Here is a 14,820-nt window from a genome sequence, read left to right on the forward strand (position 1 = left end):
ACCCAACAATCATATGACCCCCTATGAGCAGCACTTTGGCGACAGTGGGAAGGAAAAACTCCCTTTTAACAGGAAGAAACCTCCTGCAGAACCAGGCTCAGGGAGGGGCGGGGCCATCTGCTGTGAGAGAAGCAAGACAGGACAAAGACGTGCTGTGGACGAGAGACAGAGCTGGAAGATTCTGGAGCGATGGAGTGATGACATGTGACCTAATCAGGCAGGAACACAGTCCTGCGTCTCCATCGATCTGTGAGATCGGTTAACAGTCACCTGATGAATTTACTGGTCACTAAAGTCTTCCTGAACAGAACCCGACGTTCTTTTTGGAAGTTACGGCCTAATTAGCTTCAGCAAAAGGAAAAAGGCCGGGCATGCTCCACAGAGGGCCGGCCTTGTGACTGACACGATGCTACTGCATGCAGCTTCGGTGAAAACAGCGCTCGAGGCCTGACGCTGACCTGAGATGACATTACTGTGGCTATGTCCACCTTTCATCCACAGTCTGTGTTTACTGCATCCGCCACCGTTTAGTTACGGCTGTTTTCCCCGGAAATAAAGTCTCCACCGAGTGATTCACATTCAAATAAAGAACAACCACAGAACTAAATTACACGACTTTGAAACTGTGAGTGTAGTCAGCATGAAGAAAGCCTCTTACTTTGCTGTAAATCATGACAAATTCAAGCTAAATGTTAATGGGAGAGATTCTGGGGAACGAGTTATTGACTCGATGTTCCTCTGGGTGATAAACACATTTATTTGCTTGTCAAAGCTTAATAACAGATAAAGTGAACTACTGGGGAAAGTAGAAAGGGAGAAAGGATTCCAGTCAGAGGGAGGCAGACAAAGCTCGGCCTTGTGACACGAAGACGTCGGGACACAGAGCAGCTCTGTGTGCACACGTCCACCAAACACACGACACATCCACACACTGCATACAAAAAAGTCCCGACTGTGTGTGTAAGAATGGAGTGTGAGTCACGAGAAGTCATGCATTCACACACACACACACACACACACACACACACACTCACACACTCGGCAACCCCCCCCAACACACACACACACACACACGCACAAACAAACACACATTTTCCAGGGATCTTAATGAGTAATACAGATCATCTCATTTCATAACATTTTGAATTCGATCACTGGTGTGCATTTCTGTCTGCACCGACTGTTGGTGAGGAAATGAGCTCAAACAAAGCAAGATCTACAGCGGCGGCACATTTGTAATGTAAAACCATCTCACTCTGTCCAGTAACCCCCACAGGGAGGTTTAAAAGAAGATGTTGGAAGCCAGAGAGTGAAAACACACCAGTTTTTCTTGGGTTTGAAAAACAGCCTGCAGAAAAAAAGCATGTGAGGCTGCTATGTCCCCGTCACTTAGATAGCTGTTTGTCTTCCCCTCTCTTCTTCTGAGTTTGCTGTATAATGCTCACTCCTTCCCTCCAAATGGTGTGCCATTTTTGGGTCCATGACCTAGCTCTGTCCTGGGTCAGGGCTGATCGAGTCAAAATGTGGAAAAAGAGCAAAAACTGCTTTAAGAGCTGGGTCAGCGGGTTTTACTGAGGTGGCTAAAAACAAATCAGGAAGTTATTATGTAAGGCAGGGGTGTCAAACTCCAGGCCTCGAGGGTCAGTGTCCTGCAGGTTTTAGATCTCACCCTGGGTCAACACACCTGAACCAATGATTAGTTCATTACCAGGCCTCTGGAGAACTTCAGGACATGCTGAGGAGGTCATTTAAATCAGACATGACATGACAGCATACAGCAGGCCTATTAAGGGACAGTTTGATGAAAGTGACCAAGAGTTTGTGATGGGTGAACACAGCATCTTGGTGACACGAGGTTCTTATTAAGTAACACTCAGGAATTTCCAGCAAAGATTTTATTCAATTTAACTTTGCATTGATTTGTTTGCTGTAGCTCAGGATGTAGAGCGGGTCATCTAGTAAGGTTCAATCCCTGGATGCTCCAACCTACTTACCAAAGTATTCTTGGGTAAGATACTGAAGTTACTCTTTGATGCATTCATCAGAGTGTGAATGTTAGATAGAAAGCACTTAGGCATAAAAAATGTTTGTATGAATGTGGGTGAATGAGGCATGGTGTATAAAGCGCTTTCAAAGCTCAAGTAGAAAAGTGCCATAGAAGAACCAGTCCATTTACTTTGCATGATTCACAGGTCAAAAGAGTCCTCAGGTCTTACTGGGTCTTTGTGCATCCGCCCTTCGTCTGAAACAAGCTGTTTTACAACCCTTCCACTGCCTTTAAGCCAACGTTCTTCTGATTGGTTGCCCCTCACAAACAAAAGAATTAAACAAATGGGGCTTCTCTTATGCTTGGGATGACCTTAGTAAGGATATCATACAGAGAGCCATGAGTAAAAAAAACAACAACAAAAAACCCCCCCTAAACTGAGTACTTAGAGCAGTCTGAAGCCTGAGCTTTTGGCTTACATGCATTATTTGTACATACGCTGAACTCATTATTTGAATTTTTGGCCATGTTTCAGATGAGCACATGCAATTGTAGCAGTAAGCCTCTGAAAGAAAATAAGAAAAAGTACAATTTTGAAATACTCTCATTCCAAGCATTCTCAAGTTAAGACCTCGCCTCTTGTCCTCCCACATGCTTCCCTTTTCATTTTCGGTTTTGTATACAGCTGGCATTCCTCGAGAGCTGGTCTGTCCAGACAGCATTAAGGGTCCCTGTTGTGCCCTAAATAAACTTACACAAACAAGACAAGTTTGAATTACATGATTCAAAATTAACCCTGTGGCTTACCACAGGTTGGTCAGTGCTCTAGTAGGCATGGGCTGGCACTAACATTTGCTGCAGTGCTCTCGCCTCCGCGTCTTGCTCCTTCTCTCTCGCAACAGGTGTCTAATTAGAGAAGACCAGGGTGGGGCACACACAAGCTAAGGGCTATCAAATAAAAAGCCACCAACCTCTGAACAGCAATACAGGGCGTTGCTGTGGTTCCTGCGGTAATAGTACTGCTAGCTCTGTGTAATTTATTCCAGTTCTTTGGAGACAAAATGGTGAAAATCTAAACAAATGGTAGCTTCTAATGTTTCATCATATGCCACCATATTGTATATAAATACCTATGCTTAAATATACCAAAATGCCCAACAACATATGTGCAACTTGAAGCAAACACATGCACCATACGCACTTAAAATTGGATACGTGACATCACTGCCAAAGTCACGTTCACACGCAGAATATTTTAGATGAGGCCTTTTGATGGGCTGTGCTGTAAACATACTCTGACTTTCAACACTAGCTCGTAAAAGAGACTTTAAATGTATGTACAGCCACCATATTAAAGATAAAAGAGATTCTGTATGATGCCGTGCCAAATGAGAGCAGACGGGGCAGTGTCTGATTAACTAACATTAGATCAAGAGAGCATGTGAAACTGCTGGATGTCCTCATAATTAAAGATTCCACCAAGCATTCACAGACACTCGAACCTTTGCCCCTAAAGATATTTCACTGTTTGTTAAAAGTCTGAAAACAGACCTCGCCACTGCTGGATAAAAAGAGTGGAATTTGCAGCTTAATGCCACATGAATTACACTCAAATGCTATAATAACAGAAGCAGATGGGGATGAATGAACTGCTTCTGTGCCAACATTTTTAGCATATGAAAAAGGAAATAACGAGTAAAAGTCTAAAGTATTATTTAGGTATTTAAAACAATAATAGTAATAATTAATAATGTGAATGACGAGTTTGGAAATTAAGATGGAAACCTAGATGTGGTTTTTATGCCAAAACAAAGTGCCCAAAAGGGGATTGGTCTGTGATTTTTATAGTCCCGGAGGTCATTACAAAGTTGTTCCAGAGGAAAGACCCGTTCACACAGTTTACTCTAGGGATTATAAAGACCCTTGAAAAGCTGATCTGTTGCGTGGTGTTACCGAAAGAGCCCAACAGAGGAGCACATGTTTTCATTTGAAAGTTCTTTAAAGTTTTCCAGGTTCCTATTCCGTATGCCGATCTGGGATCTGAATGCATACAGGTGAAGCAGGGTAGGGGAAATTTGGTTAGCGACAGAGGAGTGGTTTGGAGGGAATGCAGGAGGAAAGATGGGTGACAGAGATATTTTCACCCACACAAAGACCCTTTTGACCCAGCAGTTTCCAGATGAACACACAAACACACACGCACACACACACAGGCTTCAGATAGATATAGGCCTGTGCGCTGACGATGCATCCACATTTCCACTCACACCCTCCTACCATCGTCGTCATTATATACCCTCAAATACACTCGAAAAAGTTCGGCCCGACTATTCATGGGTACTGAGCAACGATCTCTGTACTCACATCTGTTGCCATAGAGATGGCATCTCGCACTCTCATGTGTGGGATGAGAGGTCAAGGTTCATGGTTGGTTCTTCTTGTGCTCAATGGTGCTCTGTGTGTCATCATGCAGACTTCCAGTAATCCCAGGCTACAGAAGGTCAAACCTGGTAGAGCTCTTTTATCAGAAACTAGTCTTTCAAACAAAAGAACCTACCTGTGACCCTGCAGACTAAGCAATCTGCACCATATATTCAAATTTTTAAGTGACCAACAAGTAAATTTCCCTTCCTAAATTGAAACCACACATACATCTGGCTAAGAGGGGAGAGTTTGCATAGCATGTCTTTGCGCGGAGTGCATGTTAGCATGTGTGTGTGTGGCTTTCTATGTTTGCACACACACATGGCAGCAGCAGTTAAATTTGATAAATGCTTTTGTTTACAGGAAAGCGCCATAATCTGTCTCACTCTTTATATAGGCAGTTTGTAAACTCACCCACATACGGTATGTCTGTGCTGCACGGAGGGATTAGTGTTGTAGCACGCATACAATCCCATGTGAGCGCTTATGGGCCCAAGTGTGTGGGTTAAACTAAATCACACTGGCAGCGAGTTTGCAACTGACCCCTGGATTTATAAATACATCCTTACTGAAAATGACTTCTTTTCATTGCTTGCCCTTTGCAAACCAACCACTTCCACTGAGAATGCCACCAGCAGTTCAACATCTCTCTTGACGTAAGCGAGATGCTGTTGCTGAGATAGTTTATTGAGCTTGACAAAAGCCACTTCTAAGCTATGATGATGGTAAGGGGTCACTGCCATATGCTAAAGCTTTATCAAGGGCAAGTTAGAGTTGAGAAGTCCAGCCCAGCCTGGGATCCAACCAGTGATTAAGGATTATGCTGCAGCACATTTTTCCTGCTTGAACTACTGCAGTTATCAAAGTTATCCTTCTGTTTATCTTCCATTTATCTTACGCATTCATTGCTTACGAGTCCAAAATAGAGAAAGTGTTCCTTAGGAAAAGCTTTAACAGCTCTCCTTGTAAATTTCCAAAATACATTTGGAGGAAAGTTTCAGCTTTCTTGCGCAAAACATATTTCCACTCAGACTCATGCTTGGCTTGACTGGCTTCACGCAGCTCTCTGCTTAGATTTTTAAACCCTATTTAGGATTCATTCCAGGTAAGTTTGATTTGGATCATAAGAAATCCCACAAGAGGGACCAATGTGGTGAAACTGGTACTACAGACAGAACGGGAGGTGCTGATTGGGCTTAAATAGCTTTAATTAGAGCCAGACAAAGAGCTTTTCATACATATGTAGTGGCGCTGGGGATCGCAGAGACTTTAGCTTAACGGTCTTGCAGACATGGAGGAATAAGCACGTAGTACATATTATACTTAAACAACAACAAATAAAAATATAAAGGATATCTGAAATCACTGTGTAGTGCATAAAATGTCAGACTTTTTTTTTTTAATGCAGGTTTGCAGTACCTTCCTTGTAATTAACAGTTTAACACCAAGAACATAAGGGATACCACAGGCACAGCTGTGCTAAGCGCTAATATCAATGAGGTAATTGACATTAGGGGATAATGCAATGTGCTGATAGGATACAACAAGTTGTTGATTGGTGGGGGTGATGTAATTTTTCAGACAAAAACAAAAGGAGAAAAAAATTGACACCAAAATTGTCAGAATTCCTCTGAATTCTGATTTTTTTGTAGTACATTTTATGTAAATCAACACAGTATGTGTTAAAACTGCTACTGTTGTTTCCCTCTATGGGTACTGCTGGATAAGAGGAACACATTTTATTACAATCCGTTAAAGGGTTATGATATTTCAGTTTGGGCAATGCAAACGTGCTGCCGTCGTGGTTACAAACAAATGTCAGGCTGAATCCTTACATTTTATGGGACAGTAAGTGAGAAACAGAGGAAGAGAGCTCCTGTAAGAAGACTAGATTTATTTAACTTCCTTGGAAAAAAGAAGTCTTTCATTAGCCCAGAATGGGATTCCTATGGAGTGTTGGTGCAGTCTGCTGCAACAGTTCAGTCGGAAGTAAAAAGTCCAGTGAAGCCATGTGTTCTTTGTCTGTTTACAGTGCTTTTATTAGGCATCCTGTGGCACAGGCAGCCTTTTCAAAGACCGTCTTTATAGAAGCTTTCCTGTTTATGCTCAGGGGTGGGAGGTCAGCACTCGCATCCCCATGCTGAATATGGTCAATCTGTCTGCATAGGAAGACTTTGTGTGTGAGTATATGTGTGAGCGCTGGGTTGATAGGAGGGACTTGGAAGGCTTTTATTTTCATGACTGCGTCTTGTTTGGTTATTGTGGCTTTTTTGCCTTTGAGGTTTAGCTCAACAGGTAGGATAAAACACACACTTATTTACATTTATTTTAAAAAAAAAACCAATAAACAAAAAACCCTCAACAACAGACAGAATCGTTTTTTATGAAAATGTGTTCGATCTGGTTGGAGGTGTCAGGGGGTGGTCAAAGACACTTACCCGAGGACCCCTCTTGCCTAGCACGCCTGGCTTCCCTGGAGGTCCAGGCAGCCCCTACAGAAAGATTATTTGGTTAGTGTTGCAGTCTGATACACCATTTATACAGCACAATGACTAAGTATATTCATTTAGCATACACTGACAGAACCAGACTCTCATCCAATGCATTTTCTCGGTGGATTCATCTACATCACAGAGGCTGCCATTCATCCACAGGGTGAAAAAAACTGCACACAAAGCGACACCTTTTCCCTCTGAAGTAATTCCATCGCAAGGTGTTGAGAGTTCACCCTTAGCCATCGAGAGGATTTGAGCCCTTGCGGCAGGAAATCGTAGAAACACTAGAAATAACAGGTCATTTCCTGCACCGCTCAATGCCCCTGTGTGTCTATATCAGGCCCGGGCTCATTTGTTTTCTTTTAATTGAAAAAGAGGGAGAAAACGCAGAAATGAGGGAAAACAGTATTTTTGGTCATTTTGGCAAAAAAGGCAACAATGTGGGCTCCTGGTTGTTAAAGCATCTTGTAGTAAAGTGTTTATATAACACGTTTTACATATTTTGTCCTCAAAAAAATCGATAAATAGTCGAGTAGTAAAAAAGAAGCAGCATGTCGCTTTTTGATATTGACTCATTTTAGCTCTCAAAAAGAATTTAAGAAAGAAGAGACTAATTCAACAACAATTTAAATAAAGAAAACCACAACTCATTCTTTACACACACAGACATCATGTCTGATCCTCAGGGTTATTCTAATAATAGTCACTACCTGCATAAAGTGTGTCTGTCTATTCTCTGATTTATTTATTTATTTATTTATAACTGTGCTGGAACCATCTCCTCCTCCGCAATGACCTCCTAAGTAGAGACCACCCTTACTGTTGCAGGTGGTGTGCCCTATGGTGGCCTGAAGACCTGTCAACGTCAACATACACCAGTGTCCGTCTTCACACTTACACCCCCTGCCTCGGCCTTCCTTTCTTAGCCTGGTTTGTTTATTTACTTCACTGTCTTTTCCTTTTTGCACCTGTCAATCTTACCTCATTTCTTTTCTCTAAGACAATTTGTTCAGGCTTCTGGAAAGGATGCTTTCAGTTATACTGGCTGTGCACGTCTGCATAGATGAATTGTGCATTGCTGTGCACAGAGTTGTCCTTTGATACACGAAAAACTCTGTTTCTACGTTTACAGCGATGAAAATCGTGCTTGGCGAGTTTGAAAAACGCGTTTTTAAGGTTTCCTTTCTAAAAGCTTATATATAAAGTGCACTTTAACTGAGCACAGAAGTATGTTTCCATACAGTCAATTCAGATTCAAATTCAATCTCAAAAAAATGCAGTGGAGCAGATGTCAAAGGAAACCATTTTTCATGGTAGGAGTGAGGCGCCAAAGGTGCTTCAGAAGAGCGACTGCAGCATGTATATGTGCCTGAGCTGGATGTTTCTTCTGGCAGCTGGAGCTCTGTTTCTGTGCAACAGGAAGTCCAAAGCACACTTCTGCTGTAACTGTTAAAGGCTCTTAAGGTGTGCAAGAAAAGCGTGCACATAAAATGTTGTGCTCTTGGGAAAAGAGTTGGCACAGTACACTAATGGCATGCGTAAAAAAAAAAAAAAAAAAATCAAGATCCATACTGAGAGGAAACCATAACTGGGTTCACTCGGGATCTCTGATGGTACTACACAGTTACACAGAGACAGAGCAGGAGGCACGTGTATGTGCAGGCATCCACATTTAAAATAAATAGGTCTTCCAGTCTCATAATATCTTACCCAGTCATTGAAGTCAGGCAAAATGCACATTTTCATGCACTTTTAAGATAAAGCCCAGAGCATTTCTATGGCTTTATTGTACTTCAGGGCCAGAACTCCACCACAACCTACCCTACATTTAGTGCAACTTAACCTACATTTAGCATAAGCCTCAGCACAGTATCAGCACTTGTGGATATGCCAGACAGTCCTTTGGTAAATAATCTTCAAACTTCCCTTACTGATCCTTCTACAATTTATTTTCTTCGGTAAATGACTGCACTTCATATCAAGATTACAGGTCCTGGTTTCTAAATGCCAGCAACTTGGCTCACCTTAATGACAGTAAAGCATCTACTGGACATCACTACAGAGGTAAATTAGCGAGCCCTAGACACACTGTATTCTGCAGTCTACAGCACCAAATGACAGGCTGCTGCAAAGAATAAGCAAGGCACACGTATCAAACGAACAGGCCCTGCTTGCACTTTACACTAAGATGACTTAATCACAGGTACAAGTATGAACACACCCAAGAGACACTGACAGAGACATTGTGGTCTGATCATTCTGACCACATTTTGAGTTGGGAAACTGTGTAGACAGTTGTGTACACAAAGGTATTCTCTGCTTCGTGGAGACAAGCACATTTTCTGAGACTTGTTCTGATGCTGAAGGAGGGCCTCGCCTAACTTAACGCCTGTATTGGGAAGCTGAATGTTTGCTGACTGCTTTAACCTTTGACCTGGACCTGGCTTTGAAACGAGACCATGCAACCTCCACCAGAACTCTCTGAAAGAGGAATCTGGTGCTGAGACGGCAAGGCGTCAGACCTGACATGTCACAGCCAGACTGGAAGGCTCTGTGCATGGAGTAAGGTGAAAAGAATTAGAGAAATATAGCAGGGCTTCAAACCTCTGTGGCAAAGGAGACTGTTCCATATTAACCTAAATATCTGTGTGGTCTTTTTCTAACCCAAAAACACCTAAATCAAAACTGCACTGGTCTTTGTTACAAGTGACAAAGACCAAGGTAGACTGGGATGAGCTAAAAGAAAAGCTCCATTCACTTTTATTGCTTTACTAATGTAAACTTGCCACACACAGCTGCAGGCACAGAGATGAGACATAGTCTGTGCACTGCTTGCTCACCTTGATTTTGCAAAACACCAGTGCTGATATAGATTTTTTTTCTTGTAGCATTTACACACAACCAGTCTCACTAAACAGCTCAGGTTGACCAAAAGTTCTTACCTGCGGTCCTACATTTCCTTTCTCTCCCTTAGCTTCTACCAGCATGGAGAATTGCGTAGGTGGCACCTCCCAGCTCTGGAAGCCATCAGTAGCAGGTGGTGTAACTGGGTTGTATGAAGGTTTAGTAGGTCTTGGGGTGACTGGAGCCTTGGTGGTCATTGGTTGCTTTGTTGGCTTAGGGGTTTTAGCAGCTGTAGGTTTGGGGGTGGCTGATTTTGAGCGGTTGACCTTTGATGTTGTTGGTTTAAAAGGAGCATCTTTTAGAGAATCTGGTTTGGGTTTGGACGGAGTGGCTTTCGATGATGTAACTTTAGACTTGGAAGGAGTTTTACTGGCTCTGGTGGGTTGGGGTTTCTTTGGGACTGCACCTTGGTCTAATAATGCAGGTTTAGGCTTTGTCTTGGAGGGTTTGGTGCTGGTACTGACTGGTATCGTAGGTTTCTTTGAATTGCTTGTTCCCACACTTGCATTTTTTGGGTTGTTTTGAGGGGTGGGTTTTGACAGAGTGGGTTTAGAGAGTGTGGGTTTTGAGGGACTGGGTTTTATCGGACTGGGTTTTGATGGAGTGGGATAAGAGAGACTGGGTTTTGGTGGAGTGTGTTTTGATGGAGTGGGTTTTGGTGGACTGTGTTTTGATGAAGTGGGTTTTGGTGGACTGTGTTTTGGGGGAGTGGGTTTTGGTGGACTGTGTTTTGATGGAGTGGGTTTTGGGGGAGTGGGTTTTGATGAAGTGGATTTTGATGGAGTAGGTTTAGAGGATTTCTGATTAAAAGCTTTAGGACTGGAGGGTCTTGCCGTTGATGGTTTCGTGGGTGGTGCTCCTGTCCTGAGTGGTGTTGTGACAGTGCTGGTTCTGGTCTTGAGAGGTGGTGAAGCCAAACCAACTTGGTCTGTAACTGGTATCACAGTTCCCAACAGGGTCTTTGGGATGATGGTCCCTTGGTTCGGTTTTATCGTTTGGGTGGGGGCCACATATCTGACAGCTGAGGCTGCAGCAGCAGCGCTCCTGGCGAGGCTGAACCCTGTGGTTTTCCTGGCGGTTACTGGGCTTCCACGTTTAGGGGTAGCAGCAGTAGCTGTGATGTTTCTTTCTCTCGGTACAATAGGCAGCAAAGGAGAAAGGTTAGGCCTGTACGTGTCAGCTTCCCTGCACTGTTTCTTAATGTACCTGCAATAGTTGTGAGCTGCCTGTGCAGAAGGGACCAGATCAAACTGGCAAATGGCTCCTTCAAAGTGTGCTGAAGTTTGCTGCTGGCTTGTCCTCCCCAGCAGCAGCGAGCCATGGAGCTCTGGAGCCAGCCCCTTTTCACTGTCCCACCCAAAGTCTGCATGAACACTCTGCCCTCCGCAGGAGGCATATAGAGTCACTCTCTGTCCATTAATTCCCAGACCCAGCTGGTGCCACTTGCCATCGTGGGGCTCATAGGGCAGTGCCACAGAGGTATTTGGTCCCGTGTGTAGGACCAGGTTTCCCGGTACAAGCTGTAGACCAAGAAGCAGCTTCTTGTGGTCTGAGAGCAGGGTGAAAAGGAAAGCGCTGTTGATACGGTGAGAGCGTACACTCAGGACCAGCGTGAGGTTAGGCCAGATGGCCGGAGGAAAGATTGATCGCAATGGAGCCTCAATATGCGCCCGCTGGTTGAGGATGATCCCCGATCTGAACGGAATGACTCCTGCCGGCAGAATGCGTGATGTCCTCTCTCCCTTAAGCCCCAACTTTTGGAGAATGTCCACATCTGTAGAGGAAGAAAAGGGCTGTGTTAGATAAGCAGTGTTTACAACATGCTTGTTTGTGATGTTTATGGTTATTATTATCTCATATTTTTGGTACCTGGTAATCATCAGGAACAAGATAAAATAAACAACATAGGCAACTTTAGAAATATAAATCAAACATCACGCAAGCACTACAAGAGAACACACTGAGATCTGGACTAGTTTTAAACTTTTACTGTAATTTGTGCCCAAACTGTAACATGTTTTAAATGGTTGTGGAAAAATAATTTAAATCTCAATGAGACAATTTGAGTTCTTGCATAAGAATTTGGTGCAAAACATTTCACTTTTTCAAAGTTTTGTTTTAACTAAAGACTCCTATGCTACGAGAGGCTTGCATCATGTCCATATTGCAGCAGTTCACAAAATACTGTAGCTTAAACACTGAAGGGTGAAGAGACAGGCAAAAAGAAAGAAAGATTCAAAACAATAATGAACTCAGCAGACTTTGAGCACATCTAAGTGCTTCTGTAGATGGTTTATAGCAACTTTAGGCCAAAATAAATTTATGTCCAGACAGGCAGGAGTACGTAGCAATCTTGTTTCTTATGTTGCTGAACAGCACAGAGGTCTACTTCAAATGTCAGTGGCTTTGCTAATTCACATTGCTCCAATATGTCTGGCTTTTGTGATGCCTTGAACAGCTTAAAGTGTCGCACAAGGGCAGCGTGTGTACACCACATTCTGTACTGCACTCACAGTGAAATATAATGTTGATCTTTGCCAGTAATCTAAAACCTTACTGAACCCTATAACACTAAAACTCATAGAGATTCATCTCAGCTTACTGTGATTCGAGTTTAAAAGGTCAAACGTTCAACAGGAATTATTAGAAATCCTTTGATAAGACAATCCAAATGTGTTGCAGTTAAACCTAAACACCTCTCCCAGTGTATGCCTATTATCCTAATTTTGTCTGTCCTCTGGACCCCATAAACCTCAAATGAAATTTTGGTTATATAGAGCAGAAAAGAATGGATATATGGTCATAAAAAAATAGAATGCTAAACCAATTAAGCATTGCACTCACTGCAGGTGAGTCAAGGCTAAAGCATCCAGCCAGTACCAGGAACGTACAAGCAGACTAGAGGACCTAATCCTTTCTTAGTAGCCACCTGGCCAACGCACTTGAAAAGCAAAAGCGAGGTCACTGCATGCTTTGTAATGCTGACAAATATGTGTTTGTTGCAAATGTGTGTTTGAGGCACACATTTTATTCATCTCTGTTCATATTAATGCATGCATGCTGTACTGTAAGCTAATGTTCAAGTGCTGACAATGTTAGCTATACTGATAGACACGTTTCTTTGTGTCTCTTTGTTTTTAAGCCTTTAATTTGCGAGGGAATGAACTAAATGACATCAGCGTCATCATGTAACCTCTTTCCCATCTCGTCTCTGTCCTTCTCATCAGTATGTAGTCAGCGTGGACATTCAGAACATGGCCACAGAAACCACAAGTGAGTACAACATCTCTCAACTCGAGAGTTCGGAGCACAGTTTCCAACCTTTCAGCCAACTTTGACTCTCTGTTCAGAGTTTCAGTCTCAGTAGTCCCACAGCCCTCATTCTCTCCATGACCTGTGATCTCAGACCTAGGCCCCTCACCATTTTTATTGTCTGCGGGCTCACTCTGACCTGTGGTCACTGGGGCCTGTCTAATGGGGACATGTGTATAGAATCCATGGAAAAGCAGTGTTGATGAGATACCAGAAAAAGTGGGAAAGACAGCTGGGATGTACTGCACTGGTAAACTATAGAGAGTGAGGACTTGAATGACATGCTTGTCTTTCTATAATACAAGGCTTGCTTTATTAAACTGCTGGGCCCCAGACTTTGAAAATACATATAATTGCAGGGAAAGTTTGAAGGAATATTTGAGCTGAGAGAAAAAGAGGTTTAGAAAACTTTGACATTAAACATATGCAAACTCAAAACAGAACCTTGAGTGAAACGACTCTTTCTCCGCTGATTGCTCTAAGTTCTTTATGGTCCTTACGTGCTATGTATAAGGCTGTAAGACTTCCCTTTAGTTCAAACCATTAGAGCTTTATAAAACAGGAATAATATTCACACTGTGCATGGTGTATATTGCTCTCTGTGTGGTCTCTGATGCATTAAAGGACAACAGGAACTTGGCAATGAGGCAGGCAGGTACATTACCTCTATCTGTTCTGTACATTGTCTCCAATTCTTCTATTCTACTGTTACAGAGGCATAAATTAACAGCACAGTCTCAGATATAAAGCATACTGTAAGTGTCTGAGCAGATGCATGTTTAACACATGGCCAGAGTTTATAGTCTCGCAATGTGCCAATTCACTCAAACAGGATAGAGTGAAAGTCCAAGGCTCTTTTCTCTGATCGTATCCCTTGTAGAGGATGAAGTCACTGATTTATACTGAAATAATCCCTTTCGGGCCGATCTGTGCTAGTTTACAATAGTTTATGATATTTCCTCATCATCCCCAATCACCAACACAGCAATATATTGCCTAAATTCCCTGAATATCATATTTGGAATCATCACTTATTAGACTACTGAATATGTTTAAAACGTGAAACTAAGTCTTCGTCTTATGATCAATGCTTAGATAAGGGACAGAACATGGTAAAACATGGTCTATCTGGAATTTTCCTGTTTTTCCTCAACCTTCTGGCAATTTATTTATTTAAATGTTTCAGGAGACACACAGACAAGGATGGAGAGCTGAATGGGGAGTCATATGATTTGGAAACTCAAGAATGAAAGTGAGGGATGACGTGCAAATGCAGATGTTGTTCACCATAATCATTACCTGGCTGTTCCCCTTTTACATTTTAAAATTTGTTCCACTGCAGAAAAAAAATGCTAAATTTTTTTCCTAATAAAATCATGTCAGTGTTCAATATACAACTTAATCCTTGACTCTGGCCTCCAAAAGAAGTCTTAGGCTGCACTGAGGTATCCGTGTGCCAGGGGACAGTGAGTTGCTCACAGGCTGATCAGCAAGAACGTATTGCTGAACATTCCTCCTCTTATTGTTCATCCTTTCACAGTTCATTGCATTTCACAGTTCAAAACAGAGACTCTTTACTGAATAAAAAGGCTAATTAGAGGATGAAACGGAGCCTAAAAACTAAACTCAGCTTTCAAAAAGGAGCCAAACATGTCCAACTAACTTTATTAGGTCTGACTACTAAATTTTACACCTCTG

The 14,820-nt window shown here is 42.5% G+C and overlaps 1 protein-coding gene across 1 annotated transcript in view; it reads right to left on the minus strand.

Moving 5' to 3' along the window:
• Positions 1-14,820, minus strand: part of col27a1a (collagen, type XXVII, alpha 1a) — a 67,567-nt gene that overhangs the window by 47,024 nt on the left and 5,723 nt on the right. Inside the window, exons 3-4 of the mRNA XM_013908921.1 lie at positions 9,849-11,584; positions 6,850-6,903 (exon numbers count right to left, since the gene is read on the minus strand). Coding sequence (XP_013764375.1) covers positions 6,850-6,903; positions 9,849-11,584 — 1,790 coding nt within the window. The remainder of the gene's footprint in view (positions 1-6,849; positions 6,904-9,848; positions 11,585-14,820) is intronic.

The sequence above is a fragment of the Pundamilia nyererei genome, unplaced genomic scaffold, assembly GCF_000239375.1.
Source record: "Pundamilia nyererei isolate P.nyererei 1_Seehausen unplaced genomic scaffold, PunNye1.0 scaffold00002, whole genome shotgun sequence".
NCBI lineage: Eukaryota > Metazoa > Chordata > Actinopteri > Cichliformes > Cichlidae > Pundamilia > Pundamilia nyererei.